This window comes from Molossus molossus, unplaced genomic scaffold, assembly GCF_014108415.1.
Source record: "Molossus molossus isolate mMolMol1 unplaced genomic scaffold, mMolMol1.p scaffold_m16_p_19, whole genome shotgun sequence".
NCBI lineage: Eukaryota > Metazoa > Chordata > Mammalia > Chiroptera > Molossidae > Molossus > Molossus molossus.
In genome coordinates this window covers 48,327,244-48,348,718 of record NW_023425354.1, presented here as the reverse complement: position 1 = coordinate 48,348,718, position 21,475 = coordinate 48,327,244, and the positions used below count along the sequence as shown (strand labels likewise).

Below are 21,475 nucleotides of genomic sequence, written 5' to 3'. Positions count from 1 at the left end.
TTTAATCAGGGAGTAAATGTGTGGGATGTAGCAACATGATCAGATCTTTTGAAATTAAATTAATGAAATATTGCCATTTGAGACAACATGGATGAACCTTGAGAGTACTATGCTAAGTGAAATAAGTCAGACAGAAAAGAACAAGAACCATGATTATTTCACTCACATGTAGGATATAAAACAAAAAGCTGTAAACAAAACAAAACAAGCCACATAGATACAGACAACATGAACAGATTTTATTTTATTTTATTTATTTTTTATATCCTCACCCGAGGACATTTTTGCATTTATCTTCAGATAGAGTAGGAGGGAGAAAAGGAGGAAGAGAGAAAGAGAGACACTGATGTGAGAGAGACACATCAACTGGTTGCCATCCACACAACCCCTTTTGGGGCCGGGGACAAACTGCAACTGAGGTACATGCCCTTAGCGGGAACAGAACCTGGGACTCTCTGGTCTGTGGGCCAATGCTCTAACCGCTGAGCCAAACCAGCCAGGGCAGTTTCTCAAGGATCAGTATGATTGCATTCAATGCTCACCTTGTAATATTGGAGATAAAAGTTTCAATAGAGTTGGAGAGAAGGAAACAAGGGCTGGGAGCCCAGCAAGTGTGACATTGGGGAGCGAATGTAAGAAAATGTTGCGAGATAGGAAGGTTCTGTGGACTAGTTATTTAGTCTTCAGTGCCTCAGTTTCCTATCTTTAAAATGGGTTAATAGCACTTACCTGATAGAGTGTGTGTGTGTTTGTATATTAAATGAATTAATAAATGTAAAGAACTTGGAACAATGCCTGGCACATAATAACACTCAAGAAATATCAGACATTATTATCACGTTCTAAGAGTTTGGCACAAAGACAAGAGAAATGAGGTAAAAATTTTTAGAGGACAGTAGAATCAAAATGTGTTGTTAAGGTTCAGCCCTCTCTCTGATGCTAGCAGAAGGAAAGGTACCCCAGATAGTATGGGTGATACTGGCTATCTACAGTTGCCCATACCTTTGGTGGTTCCGTGGTCATCTTGATGCTGGCCTGTAAGATTGAGATAGGGAAGTCGGGGTGGGGGCTGGAGCTGAGCCAGAGGCGGAAAGAAGGGTGAGGATCCTCCACCTGCAGTTGTTCCACCAGTTTGTCCAGATTAGGCATCCAAGACAGTGACAGGTGGCAGTTAGCCAGGAATACCCAATGTCCTGCAGAGAGATACTGGATTCAATGAGACCCGGTCCCTAAGCCCCGTCTATCCCCACACTATCCATCTGATTGTATGTGTGTGGGGCGCGGACGGTGGTGTCAAAATGCTCAGGTCTGCCCTCCTGGGGCCTTCTGGAAAAGTAGGAGCTGCAGTTATGGTAGTGTGACTGAGACTGGACGTTCTGGTGAGTAGGACCAGGGCCAAGGATAGGGGGTGAAGAACAAGAATTACACTGACCCTGAATCATGCCCTCTCGGAGGAGCCGAGCAGCAATGGGGGCCTGGCCCTGGCCCAGGGACAGGGCATGGAAACGCTGAGCCATGCCTGTGTGCTCTGCCAGCTGGAGCAGGGCATTGGTGGGGTCCACACCAGGGGACAGGATGAATACCAGTGGGGTTCGTGGGGTGGAATCCTCCAGCACCTGCCCGAAGCACAGGGTACGGCGTCAAGCAGAAAGCCATGTAACGTGAGTGGGAGAGAGACTGAGGAATGCTTATGGTAGACTGGAATGGGGAGAGGGAGGCAGGAAGGACCCAGGGGTGATGTGGGCAAGGAAGCCAAGGCACTGACCAACTTCATGTTTAGCACAGGCGGTTCAATGAAGCGGGAGCCAAGGTTGGAGACAATGAAAGAAGTAACACAGAATGCTACTCGGTCTTGGCGCAGGGAGCGAACAATCAGCATCCGTTGCATTTCATTGCAGGCATTCTCCCACTCACCTGGGGATGAGTGGGGTTGTCGCAGGGAGGGTCTGGAAGAGCCGGGAATCTAAACAAAGGGGCACCTGCAGGGGATGCTCTGCCAAGAGGCAGATGGCTGAGGGGAACTTGGGAGAGGGGCTAAAGAATAAAGAGAAGGGCAAGCACATGGGCTGAATAAACGGAAAGAGAAAGGCAGGAGTGGGAAGGCTCAGACGCCTGGGCACCTGGCAGCATAGCCTTCTCTGGGGTGGAATTGGTATACCACTGGTGCCAGTCCCGAGGATACTGTTCAAAGGAGTTCATGAGTCCATGAAAGTTGGTTAGCTTGTCTAGCTCTGTGATGTTATCCCAGTAGGCATCTGCGAGCCACCCTGTACACGGGTTATCCATTTGGCCCTCCCGATCTAGGACCTGTGGGGAAGGAGACGGGAGAAAGGGATTGACCAGGAACACCTCCAAAAAGAGTCACCTTTTTAAAAAAACATGAGAAATCCAAGATGAACCTTGCATGAAACAGAATGAAAAAATGAATATAGGAATCCAAGACAGATTGGAATCCACCTTTATTAGGGAAATAAACATGGGGGTTTAAATCTCTCAATGTGTAGAAATATCACAGTTCAAATTTAGGGAGCTTGCGCCCTCTGGTGGTTACCTCTTACCTAATGCTATCAACTGATAACCTTACCCTTTAGAGAAAAGCAAACTTAGTTCATTCCCTTATTCACTCTCTTTAACAAATATTTATTGTTCACCAACCGTAAGTTTTTTAAGCACTTGGGATATATTACTGAAGAAAAAGGACAAATATCTCTGCCTTTAATTTTTTCCAACAAGGGAGGGCAGATAAGGAGCCAAAACATAAGTAAATTATCTAGTATATTAAAGATTTTTCTAGTGCCATGAAAAAATAGAAAGAGTTGAGGAAGATAAGGAAGATGGAAGTGCTGTGGGGAGTCTGAAATGTTAAATGAGAAAGTCAAAGGGGTCTTAGTGAGGTGAGATTTGAATCAAGCATTGGAGGAGGTGAGAGAGAGGCCAACTGTGTCTACCTGAGGGCACAGTTTTCTGGGAGAAGGAACAGCCAGTGCATACGGCCCTAAGGTGGGACATGCCTGCGACAGCAAGGAGGCCTGTGCAGCTGGAGGGGATGGACTGAAGAACTGGGCAGTGGAAGGAGTGGCTTGAGAGGCAGTGAAAAAGTTGTAAGATCATGCCAACCAGAGGGTCACAGGCAAGAGGGGCCCCACTCGTAATGTGAGCAAGGGGGTGCATCAAGTCACTGCCATAGCCCAAGGGAGCTGGCCATGCCCCTGCTCCTGGCGGTTATCCTCAGCTCACTTGCTGGAGCCTTGGGGCTTACCTCCGGGTCTGCAGTCCTCTTCATACTTGCCACCATCCCCAACCTTGACCACCCCACACTCAGATGGGCCTTCTACCCAACTCACCACTCCACCACGTAGAAAGAAGTTGTACTCATCCATGTTGAGCTTGCCAGAAGTCTCCAGAATTTTGGCACACATCTGAAAACTGAATAGTAGCTTGTGGCGCTCAAACAGGGTGCGGCAGGTGTACCTGGGAGAAGGAGACAGGGAGGGTGGTGGAGGCAGGACACTCGATGTGAATACTTACAGAGTAAACATCATGCAATCACAGAGTCCTACACAGAAAAAGGACCTTCATCAGCATCTAATTCAAACTTCCTATAAAGAGCCAAGCACTCAGGGACCTACAGAGAACACATGATTTTCCCAGAGTTCATTGGTAAAATCAACCATTTGTTTCTATTTAAAAATACCCAGCCCAGCCAGTGTGGCTCAGTGGTTGAGCATTGACCCATGCACCAAGAGGTTGCCAGTTCAATTCCCAGTCAGGGCACATGCCCAGGTAGTGGGCCTGATCCCCAGTGCGGGGCATGCAAGAGGCGGCTAGTCGATGTTCTCTCTCACCGATGTTTCTATCTCTCTCTCCCTCTCCCTTCCACTCTCTCTGAAATCAATAAAGAAAAAACAACAATATTGACTGGACCGTTACTATGTGCCAGGCACTCTTCCTGAAGACACAAAGATGAATAAGCCAGAGTCTGTCCTGGATGAAGTCAGGCAGTGTGGGAAGGACAGATGAACAAGAGAGGCCACTGATTATGCAATGATGTGATCAGTTCTACAGGGGGTGGCAGTGCCATAAAGGGATCACAGGACAGGGGCACCCACCATGCCTGGTGGACACAGGGGAAGTTTCTTAGGGAGCTACCCTGAGGTACAGCAGAGTTACTGAGTGATGGAGAAGAGGAAGAGAGGGGACTCCAGGGAGAGCTCAGAGCAGAAGCAAATGTAGGGGGTGGGGAGCAGACATGGAAGGCAGTCAGCATTGCTCAGGCATCCAGTGGAAGGTGGGGAAAGGCAAGGCTGAGGAGGCAGGTCACGAAGGGCTCCGCGGGTATTCCAGAGTTTAAGCCAGGAGTGGCATGGTCAGATTTGTGATCGGAAGGCTCTCACAGACAGCTACAAGAGGGATGAGAGGCAGGAAGACCTGTTAGGAAATGGTTGTGCAATTCAGAAAGAAAGATCACGAAGGCCTGAACTAAAGTGCAGCTGTAGCTGTGGAGAGAACTGGGAGGAAACCGTCTGCCCAAAGATTCATGAGCAGAACTAGTGACTGATCTGAGAGGCAGGGAGAGGGAAGAGTCAAGGAGAACTTCCACTCTTCCATTCTTTGGCTTGGGAGACTGGAAAGTGGGTGGTGGTGCCATTTAGGGGTGAGGACCTTACAGGAAAAGAGTGGATAATGAGTTTGGCCTGAAACAAGCTAAACTCGAGGGGTCGGTGGGGTATCCATGTAGAGAAGTCAAGTACCTTGGTACTCAGTGTGACACAGACCAGGAGCATTAGACATGCAGACACTCAGGTCCCACCCCCAACTTACTGAATCTGAATCCGTATTTAACAACATTCCTTGTGCTCTATAAGCACATTGCTATGTGAGACGTGCTGGTATAGAAGACAGTTGTATACACAAGTCCAGTGCTCAAGGGAGAGCTACAACTGGGAGTAGTCAGCCCACAGGTGATGGCTGGACTATGACAGTGGATAAGTTACCCAGGGAAAGTGTATGGGGAGGACAGCAGGGGACCAAGATGGTGGCGTGGGAAAGCACTAAGGCAGAACTAGCAAGAAGGATCAGCATTAGAGCCAGCCCCTTGGCCTCCTGCTTAGGGCTGTGGGGAGGAGTCTCAGACCTGTAGACAGCATAGGTGTGGTATTCATTCAGGTAGTCAATGCGGTCCTCCAGCTTGTTGCTGCGGTGGCTTTTATCAATACTGAGGATAAAGAGGACGATGTAGGCATCCAGCGAGAATTGGTACATAGGGTCAATGCGGCCCATGTCATTGAGCACGAAGAACAGGACCGATGCCCGCTGGGCACACGGGCGGTAAGCCTGCAGAGGAAGCAGAGTCAGGGGCCCCAAGGGGCATAGCAGGTGGCAGGGACTCAGGGAGAGAAGGCTTCTCAAGCCACCGTCATTAGGGTTGCATCCTGATGGCTGGCAGGGGCTGGGCTGGAGGGCACCAGAGCTCACCTCACGGGCCAAGTCAATGTTGATCTCCGTGGTTTCACTGGTCTCCAGCTGCTCAGTCACCTCAGTGGCAGTGACCTTGGAGGTCTGAAGGGTGTTCACCAGCTGCACATCATCTAGCAGGGAGCCCGTGGCCTCATTCAGCAGCCTGCAGGGAAGCCAAGAGGCACATGGATGGAGGAGGCAGGGACTCCATCAGCTCCCTGGCATGTTAGTTGTGCCTGTGAGTGGACCAGTGGGAAGGTGGAGGCCAAGTCTCACCGAAGAATCTCATCCTCCAACTCCTTGAGCTTTTTCTTGCCAGCAGCGATATTGATGACTAGAGAATCCTTCTGCTCCTCCAACTCAGGCCGCTCTTTCCGGACCACAATGCCCAGCAATTGGGCCTCCAGGCCCTGGAAGCATGTCAGGACTCATGGTGAGAATCCCACTCCACTGACCTTCACCCTTTCATCCCTTTACACTTCCCAAGCCCCTTATATCTGCCCAACACAATCTTAGCCTTTTTCTCAATCCTGCCGGACTCCACAGCCCTGCCTGCTTCACCCCAGTTCATTCCAGGCATCAGCCCCACCCACCTGTTCTTTGACTGCAAAGTTGACAATAGTGGTCTTGGCTGAGGTCTCTGGACTGTAGTGGGGGTTAGAGAGCTTGGTGGTGATGTAGAAACGAAAATTGGTATTGTATTCTACCTCCTTATCTCCAATGCGAATCAGCAGCCGACCACCTATTCCCACAGGAGAGTCAAAATCAAGGACCCCATGTGACCAGGTGTGCGCTGACCCATTTGTTTCCCTACCAGCATCCAGTAGCAGCAACTCGGCCTGTCCTAATGGCCCCAGCCCATGGCTGTCTAAATAGAGGGACAGATAAGTAGAGGATACAGCCAAAGGGCCAGCCCTTTCCTCCCCAGGGTCCTACTAGGCTGGCCCTTAGGATTTGTCCCACAGTCCAACCCCACAATAAGCCTGAGCCCTGACCAATTCGAGAGATAGATTTGTTGAGCACGGGGTTGAGTGTGGGGTCCAGATATTCCTGCACATTCTGGAGCAGCACTGGGTATCCAAACTGGATGGCATTTTCTAGGATTCGAAGGTAATCCCTCATCTGCAGGTCAATGATCTGAAGACCCTAGAGAGCAAGAAAAAAAAGATGGAAGAAACACTGAGGGATTCAAAAGAAAAAATGGCCCAAGGTAGGACCTCAGGAAGAGACAGACTTGGGAAGAGGTTCTAAGGGGACAAAACCAGCCCCCCAGCCTTATACCTGGCTTCCTTCCATGTTCTTGATCCACTTCAGGGCCTGGGCCTGAGGATCAATCATCAGTGCCCACCTGAAGGAGGAAAATTCTGTCAGAAGACAGGCTTTGCCCTTTCTCATCCTCGTGCTCCCAGCAGCATCCTTACCTGTTACCACGGGTGACGATGATGCCATTCTCAGTGGAGAAGGCATCTGAGGGCAACCCTTGGATGTTCCAGTCCCGAACTTTGGTAGGATTGGACAGGAAGTTATCGAAGGTGAAGCGAGGTGAGCAAGGAACCTGAAGCTCCCAAATCTGAGTAGGGAAGAGTCCCAAATTTCGTCCTGGAGATCTGAGCTCACACCCTTGCCCTTTCCCGATGTATCTTATTACTCCCAAAGGCCCTGGTCTCAGAGCCCACGATCTCACTTGTCACACCTGAGCCTCACCTTCCTGATCCAGATCTGGTTGACAATCTCATCCCGGTAGTTGGTCAAGAAGGGTCCCATGTAGGACAGGAAGGCAGCCGCCAGGAGACAGTCACCCACCAAGTAGCCCAGGTCCTCCTCCAAGCCCTGGAGGACAGTGGGGGAGTGTAAGCCTGTCAGGTGTAAGCACTGGGACACACCTGGAATGCTTTGAAGGTGCTCTCCTCTGAACACCGTCTAGCTCAAAGAAATCCATTCCCGCTCCTAAACCTTTGTGCCCTGAGAACTCTAACCTAGTTCTAATTACTTTTGAGTTCCCCGTCTTTGATAGCAATTCTATTTACATTCTGGTGATAAGGCCTAACACTTTCATGAAACCAGGAGCTCAGTGAAGGTAGAGAGACAAGACGCCCCATGACTGTTTCTATCCAGTTGACGTGCTGTATAAAGGGTCCTCATGTGCGCTTTCTAGCTCTGCCTAAACATGGAAGCAGATCCCTAATGGTACCAAAAAATCTCTCCTTTCACTTCTCATCAAATGTGGGGAAAGGGAAAAGAGCTCCCATCCCCTGTTCTTAGATGTCCCTACACCCAGGTGTCCCTATTTTCCCTGACTGTCCCTCGACCCAAAGGGGATGGAAGCTCTCGAACTAGTTGTCAGGGAGAAAGAACCAGGGTGGTACAACTGATCTCACCTTTACTGTTTCCTCCCAACGGGCCTTCTCGCCAGCCAACCCAGACACCAACATTCCAGCTCGCTCCAGCTTCAGCTCCATCTCCTTAGACTTCATGCGAAGCTCCTCCTTTTGTGTCAGCTTCTCATCATACTGTTTCTTCAGCATCTCCAGTTTCTCAGCCACCTAGGGTCGGAGGAATCAGAGAAAGAAATAAAACACAGGGCTTGGAGACAGATTGTTCTGGTCCAAATCACCAATCTGCTATTTTGTGACTACATGGCTTTGGGTAAATTGATCTCTTTGAGTCTTGTTTTTCTTGTGTGCAAAATAAAAATTATAACACCTACCCTTATAGGGTTGTTGTAAGGAGAAAAAAAAAGATAAAATATGTGTGATGAGTTTTCTTTCCCTTCCCTCCACTCCTCTTTCCTTGAGCCCAGAAATTACTTGGTAATGAAACTCAAAGCTGGGTAGGAGACAGATCTCTTGTAGCATAATAAACCACACAAGATGTGCTGACAAGAGAGGATCAGAGAGCACAAAAATGACTGCCACTCCATGCCAGAGGCCATACCCAAATGTGACCTGGAGAGAGAAAGAAAAAGCTAGAAACGAACCCAGGAACTGTTGGAGAGAGAAATAGGAGTCCATTCAAGGAAAAGACCCAGGTCCGAGGTCCCACATCAGAGATAAGGACCTGGGAAGAGCTTTACCTGCTAGAAAAGCCTCCCTCAGTTCATCACCACCCTATGGGCACTGCAGAAGTTGGAACTATCACTGAAATCTGAAGTAGAGGACTGATCAAGGACCCAGTATGTGTGACTGATGGGCAAATAGTAATTGTTTTTAAAAGCTGCAAAATAATCTTGTGTATGATCGAACCATTATTTTATATAGCAAATCTCCTACTGATAGACATCTGTGTCCTTCCAACATTTTCTGCTACTAATGCTGTAATGAATGTCCTTGTAGGGTTACAAGCACATGTTGATGTCACTTATTTATTTATTTTTTTAATCTTCACCCGAGGATATTTTTCCATTTATTTTCAGACAGAGTGGGAGGGAAGGGGAGAGAGAGAGAGAGAGAGAGAGAGAGAGAGAGAGAGACATCGATGTGAGAGAGACACATCGACTGGTTGCCTCCCGCATGACCCCAACCAGGGCCAGGGACCAAACTGCAACCAAGGTATGTGCCCTTGACCAGAATCGAACCTGAGACTCTTTGGTCTGCGGGCCTACAATCTAACTGCTGAACCAAACCGGCCAGGGCAATGCCACTTATTTTTTTATTTTAATTTTGTTTACTTTATGAATAAGCAACTTAAAAATTCAAAAGGCATAAGGACATGAGAAGTCTTCCCAACCCTGCTCTCCATCCACCGCCCCTTCCTTCTCAAGGTAGCCAACGTGACGTGTTCTTGACGATTCTTCCAGAGGCATCTCTACCATATGCAAGTGTATTGTACACTGCTCTTTCCTGGATTATCAATTTTAGACTATTTATATTGACTTTATCCTATGATAAATGAAGATTTAATCCCGTATACCTCTACACCACTACCACTTTTTCTTTATTCTTAATAGTTTTAGTTCTATTGTTTACCCTTGTAACTTTTTTTTTTTTGGTACGTGCCCCTAGTGGGAACCAAACCTGGTCCACAGGCCGATGCTCCAACCGCTGAGCCAAACTGGCTAGGGCTCCCCTTATAACTTTTAAGTAACACATTGAAACCTCATTTTATAATATCTCTCTCATGCCCCCACTGGGGACAGAGCCTGAAACCCGGGCATGTGCCCTGACCGGGAATTGAAACAGGACCTCTCAGTTCATGGGATGACACTCAGTTCACTGAGCCACACTGGCTGGGCCTTAGGTTTGCTTTTGAAGTTCTTCTCTATAACCTGAAGAGACAGAGAGAGAAAGACAGAGGGAGAGGGAGAGAGAGAAACTTTGATGTGAGAGAGACACATCGATTGGTTGCTTCCCAAACGACCCCAACCAGGGCCGGGGACCGAACTGCAACCAAGGTACATGCCCTTGCCCGGAATGGAACCCAAGGCTCTTTGGTCTGAAGGCCAATGTTCTAACCACTGGGCAAAACTGGGCAGGGCTGTTTTAATTTTTATCTTCGTAGTTCTCTTGCATGTTGGAAGACTTCCTCCACGCCTTTGCACACCCCTTCTCCAGGGCAGGTGTGTGACTGATCTGACAGGTGAACTTGGAAAGAATCAACTGGGAGTGCTCAACTGAGCTCAGGCCCTTTCCTTTTAGGAGTGAGCACAAGTTTCACTGCCTGTCCAGCAAGGCCCGAGACCTGGTAAGTCTGTCTGAATATGGGGTCACTACTAGTAGGGCCACGAATGTCAGCCACATTTTCCAATTAGTCTTTAAAAGTAATATTTTGGCCCTGGCTGGTTTGGCTCAGCAGTTAGAGCATCTGCCCGAAAACCAAAGAGTCCCAGGTTCGATTCCATTCCGGCCAAAGGCACGTACCTCTGTTGCGTTTGTCCCCCTGGGGCCGTGCGGGAAGCAACCAATCGGTGTGTCACTCTCACATCGCTGTTTCTCTCTCTCTCTCTTCCTTTCTCCCTGCTTCTCTCCCTCCCACTCTACCCGAAGATAAATAGAAAAATATCCTCGGGTGAGGATTAAAAAAATAAGTAATATTTTGGACTTTTATTTTACTTCTTAATTTGTTTAAAACCCAGGCATAGAAGAAGGCTGCTAGTTCTTGTATCCCCCAAGAGTATATTTGCAGATCAAAGAACCCATGAAGAAGCTTTGGGTGGGACTCAGGGTTTCATGAGCAGACTTTGGGGTATAGGCAGGTGTTTTGATTTAGGTGATTTGTAGAGACTGATGTTAGAACTAGTGGGTTTTTTACTTGTGTGGTTGACTTTTAACTGCTGTTGTCTTGGTGAAAGGCTTTAAGCCAACCCTGAGTTATTCTGACCTTGGAAGATGATGGTAGCTCCGTCCATTGGTGAATGGCTGTTTCTACAGAAGCAGGACTGTTTAAAGCAATGCAGTTTGGGGCAAAGGAAAGACGCAGGCTTCGAAGATGTGTAGTGGGAGTCTCAGGATAAATAAAGGCCGCTAGAACTACAACATAGAAATGGCCTGATATTGCTGAGTAGGTTTATTTTTTATTAAAAAAAATTTTTTTTCTTTATTGATTTTAGAGAGAGAGGAAGGGAGAGGGAGAGAAAGATAGAAACATGGATGATAGAGAACATCGACTGGCCACCTCCTGCATGCCTCCCACTGGGGATCAGGCCCCTAACTTGGGCATGTGCCCTGACCGGGAATCACACCAGCGACCTTTTGGTGCATGGGTCAATGCTCAACCACTGAATCAGATTGGCCGGGCTGACTAGGTTTAAATGGGGTTAGAGCCTGGCCGGTGTTGCTCAGTAGTTGAGCATTGACCCATGCACCAAGAGGTCACCGGTTTGATTCCCGGGCAAGGCACATGCCTAGGTTGTAGGCCTGGTCCTCAGTGGGAGGCATGCAGGAGGCGGCCAGTCAATGTTCTCTCATTGATGTTTCTATCTCTCTCTCTCTCTCCCTTCCTCTCTCTAATATCAATAAAGAAAAAAAAATTTTAATGGGGTTAGGTAGTTTTTAGGAACCAATGGACAGACTATTAGATTTCTTTTTCCCTCATTAAACTTTGTTTAAGTGGGTTGCAAAATTCTGTTTACAGAATTTTGGTCAAGTTGTTTCCATTTAAAAGCACTGATTTTGCCCTGGCCGGTTTGGCTCAGCAGTTAGAGCGTCGGCCTGCGGTCCTGAGAGACCCGGGTTCGGTTCCCGCTAAGGGCGCGTACCTAGGTTGCAGTTTGTCCCCGGCCCTGGTCGGTGGTGCGGGTGGCAGCCACTCGATGTGTCCCTTTCACGTCGATGTTTCTCTCTCTCTCTCTCTGTTCCTCTCTCTCCCTCCCACTCTACCTGAACAAAAGATGGAAAAATGTCCTCGGGTGAGGATTAAAAAAATAATAATAATAAAAATAAATAAATAAAAGCACTGATTTTAAAAACTAATCACTTAAAAACTGCCACACACACAAAAACCAACATTCTCCTTTCCTTCTTGAAGGTTTTATGATGCATTCATTAATCATTAATCAAACTATTAAACTTAAATGGCCAATTGAGACAAACAGTTCTGAGGCTGTTCCACCACTGATCAAGACTGGAGTGGCAGGTATTGGGGATAATATTAATTTAGCCTTCTGAGCTTTCTGGGCAGACTTGGTGGCTTTGCCAGCTCCAGCTGCCTTCTTGTCCACTGCTTTGATGTGTCTCATGTCGCAAACAGCAAAACGGCCCAGAGGAGGATAGTCAGAGAAACTCTCAACATACATGGACTTGCCAGGAACCATACTGACGATGGCAGCATCACCAGATTTCAAAAACTTGGGGCCATCTTCCAGATTTTTCTCAGAACGATGACCAGTCTTCTCCTTCAGGTCAGTAAATTTGCAAGCAACGTGAGCTGTGTGACAATCCAGCACAGGTGCATGTCCAGCACTGATTTGGCCTGGGTGGCTCAGGATAATCACCTGCGAAACCAGCTGCTTCCATTGGTGGGTTATTTTTGCTGCTACCAGCCGCATTGCCATGATGAACATCTTTGACAGACATGTTCTTGACAATGAAGCCTACATTGCCCCCAAGAAGAGATTTGCTCAAAGCTTCCTGGTGCATCTCATCAGATTTCACTTCAGTTGTAACACTGACTGGAGCAAAGTGACCACCATTCCAGGTTTGAGAACACCAGTCTCCACTCAGCCCACAGGGACAGTACCCCTACAACCAATTTTGTAGACATCCTGGACGGGCAGACGCAGGGGTTTGTCAGTTGGATGAGTTGGTGGTAGGATGCAATCCAGAGCTTCAAGCAGCGTGGTTCCACTGGCACTGCCATCTATATGGGCGACTTTTCACCCCTTGGCTCCAGCATGTGGTCGCCGTTCCAATCAGAAATCAGCACAAATGCTACTGTGTCAGGGTTGTAGCCAGGTTTCTTAATGTAGGTACTGACTTCTTTAACGATTTCCTTGTATTTCTCCTGGCTGTAGGGTGGCTCAGTGGAATCCATTCTGTTAACACCAACAGTCAGTTGTTTCGCAGCCAGTGTGTCAGCCAGAAGGGCATGCTCACGGGTCTGCCCGTTCCTGGAGATGCCTGCTTCAAATTCACCAACACCGGCAGCAACGATCAGAACAGCACAGTCAGCCTGAGATGGGCCTGTAGTCATGTTTTTAGCGGGAACCGAACCCGGGTCTCTCTGTACCGCAGGCCGACGCTCTAACCGCTGAGCCAAACCGGCCAGGGCTGTAGTCATGTTTTTATGTCCTAGGACACCGATGATGGTCACATAATACTTGCTAGTCTCGAATTTTCACAAGGAGATATCAATGGTGATACCACAACTCATGTTCAGCTTTCAGTTTATCCAAGACCCAGGCATATCTGAAGGAGCCCTTCCCCATCTCAGCAGATTCTTTTTTTGTTTTTTTATCCTCACCTGAGGACATTTTTCCATTTTTTGTTCAGATAGAGTGGGAGGAAGAGAGAGGGAGAGAGAGAGAGAGAGAGAGAGAGAGAGAGAGAGAAACATTGACGTGAAAGGGACGCATCGAGTGGCTGCTACCTGCACGACCCAACCAGGGCCGGGGACAAACCGCAACCGAGGCACATGCCCTTAGTGGGAACTGAACCCGGGTCTCTCTGGACCACAGGTCGACGCTCTAACCACTGAGACAAACCGACCAGGGCTCCGCAGACTCTTTCTCAAAAATTTTAATGGTTCTTTGGTCAATCCCACCATATTTGTAGATCAGATGCCCAGTAGTGGTAGACTCGCCGGAATCTACGTGTCTATGTCCAAAGATGACAATGTTGATATGAGTCTTTCCCTGTCCCATTTTGGCTTTGATTTAGTTGTGTTCATGACACCTGTATTCTGGTGGCAAACCCATTGTGAAAAAGAGAATATTAGATTTGAAGCTTTTATTTATTTTATTATTTTAAATATGCTTTTATTGCTCGGCTGGTGTGGCTCAGTGGTTGAGCACTGACCCTTGCACCAAGAGGTCACTAGTCCGATTCCCGGTCAGGGCACATGCCCAGGTTTTGGGCCCAATCCCCAGTGGGGAGCATGCAAGAGGTGGCTAATTAATGTTCTCTCTCATCGATGTTTCTAGCTCTCTCTCCCTCTCCCTTCCTCTCTGCCTAAAATCAATAAAGAAAAATATATGTTTTTATTGATTTTAGAGAGAGAGAAAGGGAGAGGGAGATAGAAACATTGATCGACTGCCTCCTGCACACCCGCAACTGGTGACTGAGCCTGCAACCAGGACATATGCCCTGACCAGGAATCAAACCAGTGCATGAGTGAGCTACACCAGCCTGGCTAGATTTGAAGCTTTTATCCTCACCTGAGGACATTTTTCCATTTTTTGTTCAGATAGAATGAGAGGGAGGGAGAGAGAGAGAAACATCGATGTGAAAGGGACTCATCAAGTGGTTGCCACCCGCACAACCCAACCAGGGCCTGGGACAAACTGCAACCGAAGTACGTGCCCTTAGCGGGAACCGAACCCGGGTCTCTCTGGACCGCAGGCCGTTGCTTTAACCGCTGAGCCAAACCGGCCAGGGCTAGATTTGAAGCTTTTAAACTGGCAAGTCATTAGGTTTTATGCGTACTATAGGTTCTAGCTTAATTTTTTTTATTAAAAAAATTTTTTCTTTATTAATTTTTAGAGAGAAAGGAAGGGAGAGGAGAAAGAGATAGAAACATCAATGACAGAGAACATCAATTGGCAGCCTCCTGCATGCCCCCCACTGGGGATTTGGCCCACAACTTGGGCATGTGCCCTGACTGGGAATTGAACCAGCGACCTCTTGGTGCATTGGTCAATGTTCAACCACTGAGCCACACGGGCCGGGCTAGGTTCTAGCTTTGAATGGTCATTGCCAGGCCTAGGTAGCCAGCACCAGATCAGCTGTCCCATTATTCAGTTTCTACTCCAGGCCAGGGAGGCAGTTATGGTGGGACCTGCCTGAAATTCGTGTGGCTTGTCCACAGGCAGATGGGCTGGAAGTACTCTGTTTTGGCCGAGATTCCAGGTGATACAGTTCGGGTAGAAGGCATGCAAGTATTATTTATGACTTAAGGGAACATCCCTGAACAAGGTAGGGGATTCAAAAAGGATGAAAGCCACGGCTTGAGACACAAATCGCAGACAACTTGTTCCCCACAAGGCCTGGGGCACAGGCTTCAGCAGCATCAACAGCAGCTTCAATTCAGGCATCTGCTGATGGTAATATCCAGTTCGAATAAGTATGGGGACAAGGTGAAAACCTTCCCCGAAAGGCAGCAATTCCACAAACAGAGGCAGCAATATTAGCCACTGTGGTACAGGACTGACCACACCTGATCACAACACAGAGAGAGGTACCCTGGGTTCAAGGGGGAAACTGAAACTGAAAGGGTATACACAGGGTTACCATTTGGAGTGATGAAAAGTTCTGGAACAAGATAGTGGTGATGTCTGAACAACATGGTGAATGTACTTAATGCCACTGGCTTGTACATTCTAAAATGGTTACAATGGTAAATTTTATGTGTATTTTACAATAGCCCCCCTCCCAAAACAGAAGATATACACACATGGATTTCCAACACCCCTGACCCCTGTAGTACCGTAGATGCTTATTGACTGCATTATATCTCTTATATGAATCCATTGCTGGAAGTTTCTCCCAGTTTAGTTTAAGCTCATGGGTCATGGTTTCCAGATAACCGACATTCTGGTGAAGCTAAAACCAAGATTTTCTCCATGCGCCCTCATTCCTAAAATGCCACCGAGTTTCTACTCTGGTCTTTGGAGCAATAATAACTGGCTTCTGGGACATGATTTTATCTAGAAGTCATGAATGCCTTATTAACTCCTCGAATTCTTTTTTATTTTCAAGTACTGCTCATGAGAGACTTGATTTTGAACTAGTATAGCCCCTGAAGTCCTGCAGGAACCACATCCATTTCCAGCGAGTGACAGACCAGATTACAATGTTAGGAAACTGAGACCCAGGTCCTGAGAACCCCTCAGTTAAGAATGAGCAGAATAAGAAATTGGGGGGATGGGTTGAGGACTTTAACTTAAGAATGTTGGCTTCTAGATTTTTAACTCATGAAAGCAAGGTAATTTGATTTCAGATTTTAATTTATTTGGACTTTAGTTTACAAAAAGATTTAATCTTTGGAATTTAATTTCTCCCTGAGGGTTATATTCAAATCTGTGGACTTTCTGTGTATTATTATTATTGTAGCATTTTAATGCTATCATTTCATCTTACTGCATAACCTCCGATATACTATGTTGAATAACGTGACATAGTTTGAAATGGGAAATAGGAAAAAAAGTGAACTTTCAACTTGAGTATAGAATTGCCTTGAAGTAGATTAAGATTCTGACCTGACTCATTTCAGAGCCTTCTGGAGCAATTTCTAAGCCAGTGGTTCATAACCCTTGCTGCATGTCAGAATCGGGCCAATGGAAAAAATATTTTTAGGGCCCCAAACAAGTGAGGAATGATTAAAATTATTTACTCAAGATTTGAATTGATATGAAATATAACTGGGCTCTGGACCTCTTTCCAGACCTCTGGACCTGGAGCTATGTACAGGCTTTCCTACCTTGGCTGGCTCTGACAAGAAAGCTTTCAAAATGCTGATTTACAGGCTTTGAGAATCTCTGAGGACCAAAGATTTGTACTTACGTGGCCTAGAGTGGACCCCAGCATCAGCACAGTGCTCTCTGCCACTGGGCGGGTAAGGGTGCCTGATTTTGAGTTCTGTTACAAAGTGCATTTGGTTTTTATATGTCACAGCCAATGTCACAGTAACAAAGGAGAAATTTTGGTTCCCTGTCTGCTTACTCTTATTATCAATTAGGGATTCTCAAGAGACCTAACACTGCATGCTCTGTAAATATTTGTCTAATGAAGGATGACCCCAGAGGTCCCATTTTTTAATATATAAACAATCCCTAATTATTTGGCTCAGGATATGATTCATCCAGAGGTGAGAAACCTTTCCCAATGGACTGCAACACGTGTGATGTATTCACATTTGAAAACGAGAGTAAAAGAGTGAAGGTTTCATGAGAGGTGAGAGGTAACAGGCAGCAGGAATGGAGAAGCACGTGCAGACAGACGCCCACTTGCCCAGCCTGGTTGATTCTGCACAAACAGAATCAGAAGAGGCTTCAAGAGCAGCCTCACTCCCTACAGCAAAGATGCGGTGACAGGAAAAGACCAGGATGAACTGTGGTGGCAATGGCCTTGGAGTCAGGCAACGCAGGTTCTAGCCCAGGTCTATCAGTAATGAACAAGTCACTTAATCGCACTAATCCTCGACTCCTCATCTGATTTGAGGAGGTTGGACCTGGACCTGGTCATTGTCCATTGTTGGTTTTGGTTAAAACATTTTGAAACAGTATGACCAGCTTTGGTTACATAAAAGTTTTAAACTTCTATATAGTTAAAGATAGCATCAACAAGTGTAGACCAAGAAATGCAATCAATAAATGTGTCCATCAAAAGGGAAATGGTTAAATAAATGATAGCCTAGCCATCCATTGGAATATCATGCACTGGTAAAAAAGAAAGCAGAAACTCTGTATGTACCAGTATGGAACAATCTTCAGTATATTGACAAATAAGATAGGAAGGTGCAGAACAATGCGTATAATGTAAAAAATGAAAAATATATATCTGTTTATATAAGCAGATAACACTCCTGGATAGATAAACAAGAATTTGTAACACTGATTGCCTTCAAGGGAAGGGAGCTGGTGGCTAGAGAGCAGAAGGTGGGGGTGAGGGAGACTTCTTATTGGAGACTCTTTTGTATGTTTTGAATTTCAAACCATGTGATTGTATTACCTGTTAAATCAGTGATAGAAAAATTAAACGATAGACTAGAAGTATTTTGAACTCCTGATAATAGCACTTTACAATCTGCCTTGTTTGAGAATTATTTGTGCACGAATCTTACAAGAAATCACCTGGGCTGTCTAGACTGTTCACAGTAAGTAAGGGCCTCTAGCTCTGGGATGACCCTGTCCCCCCAAGTACTCACTCAGACACCCTCGGTCTACATTTTTCCAGTCCACAGCAGTGATGTCGACACTCTTGCCCTATTCCACACCCCCCTTCCCAGCAAAGACCTATTTGACATACACATTTCATCAGTTAATATCTCAGGGCCCATCTCCAAAGGCCATGACAGAGATGGCCAGCTCCCAAGTGTTCGCAAGGACTCCTCAAGGGACAGTGCCCTCCATGCCTTGGTAACCTTCTGCCATCGGCTATGCTTTCTTAGCCAGAGGCAGCCCACCTAAACAGGGCATAGGGTGGGAGGCAGACAGGACTGGAAGGGAGAGGGGAAAAGAATTCGATGAGGAGAGATGAATGGTAATGAAGCATCCACCGCAGAAAAGACTGGCATGAGGCTTACCTCCCGTAGTTTCTCCTGGGCCTCGGCCAGCGCTGCTTGCTTCTCCTGAAGCTGGGCCAACGCAGCATTCATTCGGATCCGCTTGGGCTCCACCACCCGATACAGACGCCCGTACATCTGCAGGAAGATAGCCAGGCTGTGGGGTCGCCCACCCACCCACTCACCTACCAGCAGTCCTTCCTTCCCAACGGGGTCTTCCATTCCCCTAGCTTTCTCCTATGTGCATCGCCTTCTCCCCGGGCCTGCCTCACTGCTCCCCGCCCCTCCCCGCCCTGCTTACCTCCATAGCCCGCACCCACATGCAGAGGGACTTGGCAGCAAGTGAGACGCGGCCAATAATGTCAGGCTGGAAGTCAGGCTGGGCACAGTAGGCACCGATCTTCTTCAGAACCTTATCTGAGATATTGTCTTTATCAAAGTTGATCAGTGATTTGATGAAGTTCTGCTCTCCTGTGTGATGAAAATCAGGGGCCTCAGCCAGAAGACCTCACCCCACCCTCATTGTCCAGGTTGCACCTCCACCGTCTAGGCATAGCCATGCTTTTCCTGGGCTCAGTTCCCAAGGCCAGAACATCTGACTTCAGCCTGAGTTCCTTCTGTTGGCCTTGCTCCTGTCTCCAGAACCTCACAGGCCCCAGGACTCTCCACAGTCTTCCCAGCCCCATTTCCCATCACTTACCTTAAACACTCTCACCTGAACCTCCCCACACACCATTCTTTCAGGCTTACGGGCTATATTCTACCAAGAGAACTCAAAGCAGAGAAAACCACAAGAATGAAACAGCAAGACTCTTGTTTTCCATTTTATAATTCTTCCCCTTTTGAGGGGTGAGGAAGAAAGCATTCCTGCCCTTGGATTCTGGGATATATTCCTATATCTTTCTAGAAGTTTCTCTTTTTAAAATTTTTTTCTTAAATTAAGATGAGTTGTATTCTGTTATTTACAACTGAAGAAACTTTTTTAAAAGTTTTTTATTGATTTTTTAGAGAGAGAGGAAGGGAGAGAGAAATAGAAACATTGATCAGCTGCCTCCTGCACACCCCGTACTGGGGACTGAGCCCGCAACCCAGGCATGTGACCTGACCGGGAATCAAACTGGGACCTCACAGTCCATGGGCCGACAATCCACTGAGCCACACTGGCCGGGCACAACCAAAGAATCTTAACTGGTATTTATGTCTTGTCTTGTCTACTAGGCTCTATGCTCTTGAGGGTCAGTACAATACCTCATTTATCTCTGTCTCTCCGAGTGCCTGACACACAGCGGATGATTAATAATAAATGTTGGGTGGATTGATGTTAATTATTTCTTCGTTCTCTAGCTTACCTAGCTGCCTCTTGGACTCTGCCCAAGTGGGCTCGTTGCCTCGAAGAATCATGACTGCCTGCATCACTATCTCCACTTGGGCAGGGGGCCGTCCATAAGACTTGATCTCTCCTATATCCTTCTTGTTCAGAGACTCCAGGGCCTGGGAAAAGGGATTCGTTTAGGGAGCAGGGCCAAAGTTAACTCAGGTGCAAAACAGGTACTTTATGGGGACAGGACCAGTTCTTCTTCCCATTCCCCCAGGGACTTTGAAGCTCTTTCCTGGACTTTCCCTCCACCCCCCACCTCGATACCCGCATGGCCTCTTCCAGGGCTGGCAATGCCTCTTCCAGATCCTTCTGGGCATTGTCAGCCAGTGCCTGGCACTTGACTTCCTCAATTGCAATCTTCTCACTGTTGGCTGTGACGGCCTAGGGAAGAAAAGAGGATGAGGGTTTTTTCTTCACCTTGGGCAAAGGTCAGGGTGACAGTGTTGGTGGTAACAAGGAAAGATGATGCTAAAAATTTGAGGAGTGGAAAATGCATCCCGACAGAGTAACTGCTGGAGACCGGAAGCTCTGCCTGGTGAGCGCTGGTAGCAGGGGGGCGGGGGGGGGGGGGCAGGACGACCGCAGGTCCTCCCACCTTCTGCTGCTCATCCGCTTCCCGCTTCTGCTGCACAATGATGACCAGGTACTCCTCGCACTGTTTCTGGAACTCGGCCACCTTTTTCTTGGCATCCTCCAGCTCCAGCGACATCACTTCCACCTTTTCCCTCGTCTCATCGATCTTAAAGAGTCCCGTCCGCAGCTTATTGGCCTGGTCCAGCAGCTCCTGCCGCTTCTCTGCCAGCAACCTGGGAGACAAAGGAGAACAAGGTGCTTGGAGAGGCTGGACTCCCAGAAAGGGGAGTCCCCAGACAGCCTCCCTTCCCAGTGTGTCTCGAGTCCCTGTCTTCCTTTCTGTTGCCACCACTGCCCTGGTCAGGTTTTTACTATTTCCTTCCTGGATCATTGCCAGTGGCTTCCCACTGGTCTTTGTGTTTCCAGACTCTCATCCCTTTGATTTATTCTCCACACCACTGTCACTATCAGCTTGCCAGACACCACACCGTTTCCCTACTTGAGAATCTTCCACTGTTCCCCAGTGTGCAGCAGGCAGGGGGTACAGGGAGCTAGAAAACACAAACCTGTCCCAAGGGGTGGCCATCTTTTGTCTCTAGCCTGTTGTGTGTGGTTTTATTTATTTCGTTTCTCATGTGGAAATGAATGTGGACTCAGTATTGGTAAAAATTCTGATTTTCGGAAGGAGTTCTAAATCTGGATTTTCCTAAGGCTCCCAAGTTTTAAATGTTGGCATCTCATTCAGAAACGTTTAACAAGAGGGCTTCTACTGAGATTTGCTTTCATTTTCTGCTACCTCTAGCCACTTTGTCAATGTGAGGACCTGCGGAGCAGTTATCCAATTTTTCACAGGGTTTCATAGGCAATAAATCTAAAACCAATTTCTCAAAACTTGAGAGTGGGTGGCCCCCTTCTCTGGGCTCCAGCCCTCAGGCAGATCCCCTTAACTGTTCCGTGCCGCCAGCCCCGTGGTCCTAGCAGGGAGGACTTGGAGGGAGGGTCATACTGACTCCACAGTCTTCCCCAGAACCATGACAGATACTTGTTTTGTGGGAAATAGTTATTTACCTTCCAGGTTACTAGGCCCTATGTAGGCACTTTGAATGCCAGCAATTTAATCTTTAAAACAACTCCGATACCATTCAAGAGCATACTGTTGAAAATAGGACACAAGTAAATTCAAACTGGTTTGTT

At 47.4% G+C, this 21,475-nt stretch overlaps 1 protein-coding gene across 1 annotated transcript in view; it reads right to left on the bottom strand.

Moving 5' to 3' along the window:
- Positions 1-21,475, bottom strand: part of DNAH2 (dynein axonemal heavy chain 2) — a 120,778-nt gene that overhangs the window by 6,975 nt on the left and 92,328 nt on the right. The window contains exons 61-79 of the mRNA XM_036269707.1: positions 20,304-20,514; positions 19,973-20,089; positions 19,680-19,821; positions 18,632-18,801; positions 18,352-18,468; positions 7,836-8,000; positions 7,162-7,287; positions 6,879-7,027; positions 6,739-6,805; positions 6,453-6,603; positions 6,051-6,199; positions 5,734-5,867; positions 5,476-5,620; positions 5,135-5,334; positions 3,345-3,471; positions 2,121-2,307; positions 1,766-1,914; positions 1,433-1,616; positions 1,003-1,193 (exon numbers count right to left, since the gene is read on the bottom strand). Coding sequence (XP_036125600.1) covers positions 1,003-1,193; positions 1,433-1,616; positions 1,766-1,914; positions 2,121-2,307; positions 3,345-3,471; positions 5,135-5,334; positions 5,476-5,620; positions 5,734-5,867; positions 6,051-6,199; positions 6,453-6,603; positions 6,739-6,805; positions 6,879-7,027; positions 7,162-7,287; positions 7,836-8,000; positions 18,352-18,468; positions 18,632-18,801; positions 19,680-19,821; positions 19,973-20,089; positions 20,304-20,514 — 2,881 coding nt within the window. The remainder of the gene's footprint in view (positions 1-1,002; positions 1,194-1,432; positions 1,617-1,765; positions 1,915-2,120; positions 2,308-3,344; positions 3,472-5,134; positions 5,335-5,475; positions 5,621-5,733; positions 5,868-6,050; positions 6,200-6,452; positions 6,604-6,738; positions 6,806-6,878; positions 7,028-7,161; positions 7,288-7,835; positions 8,001-18,351; positions 18,469-18,631; positions 18,802-19,679; positions 19,822-19,972; positions 20,090-20,303; positions 20,515-21,475) is intronic.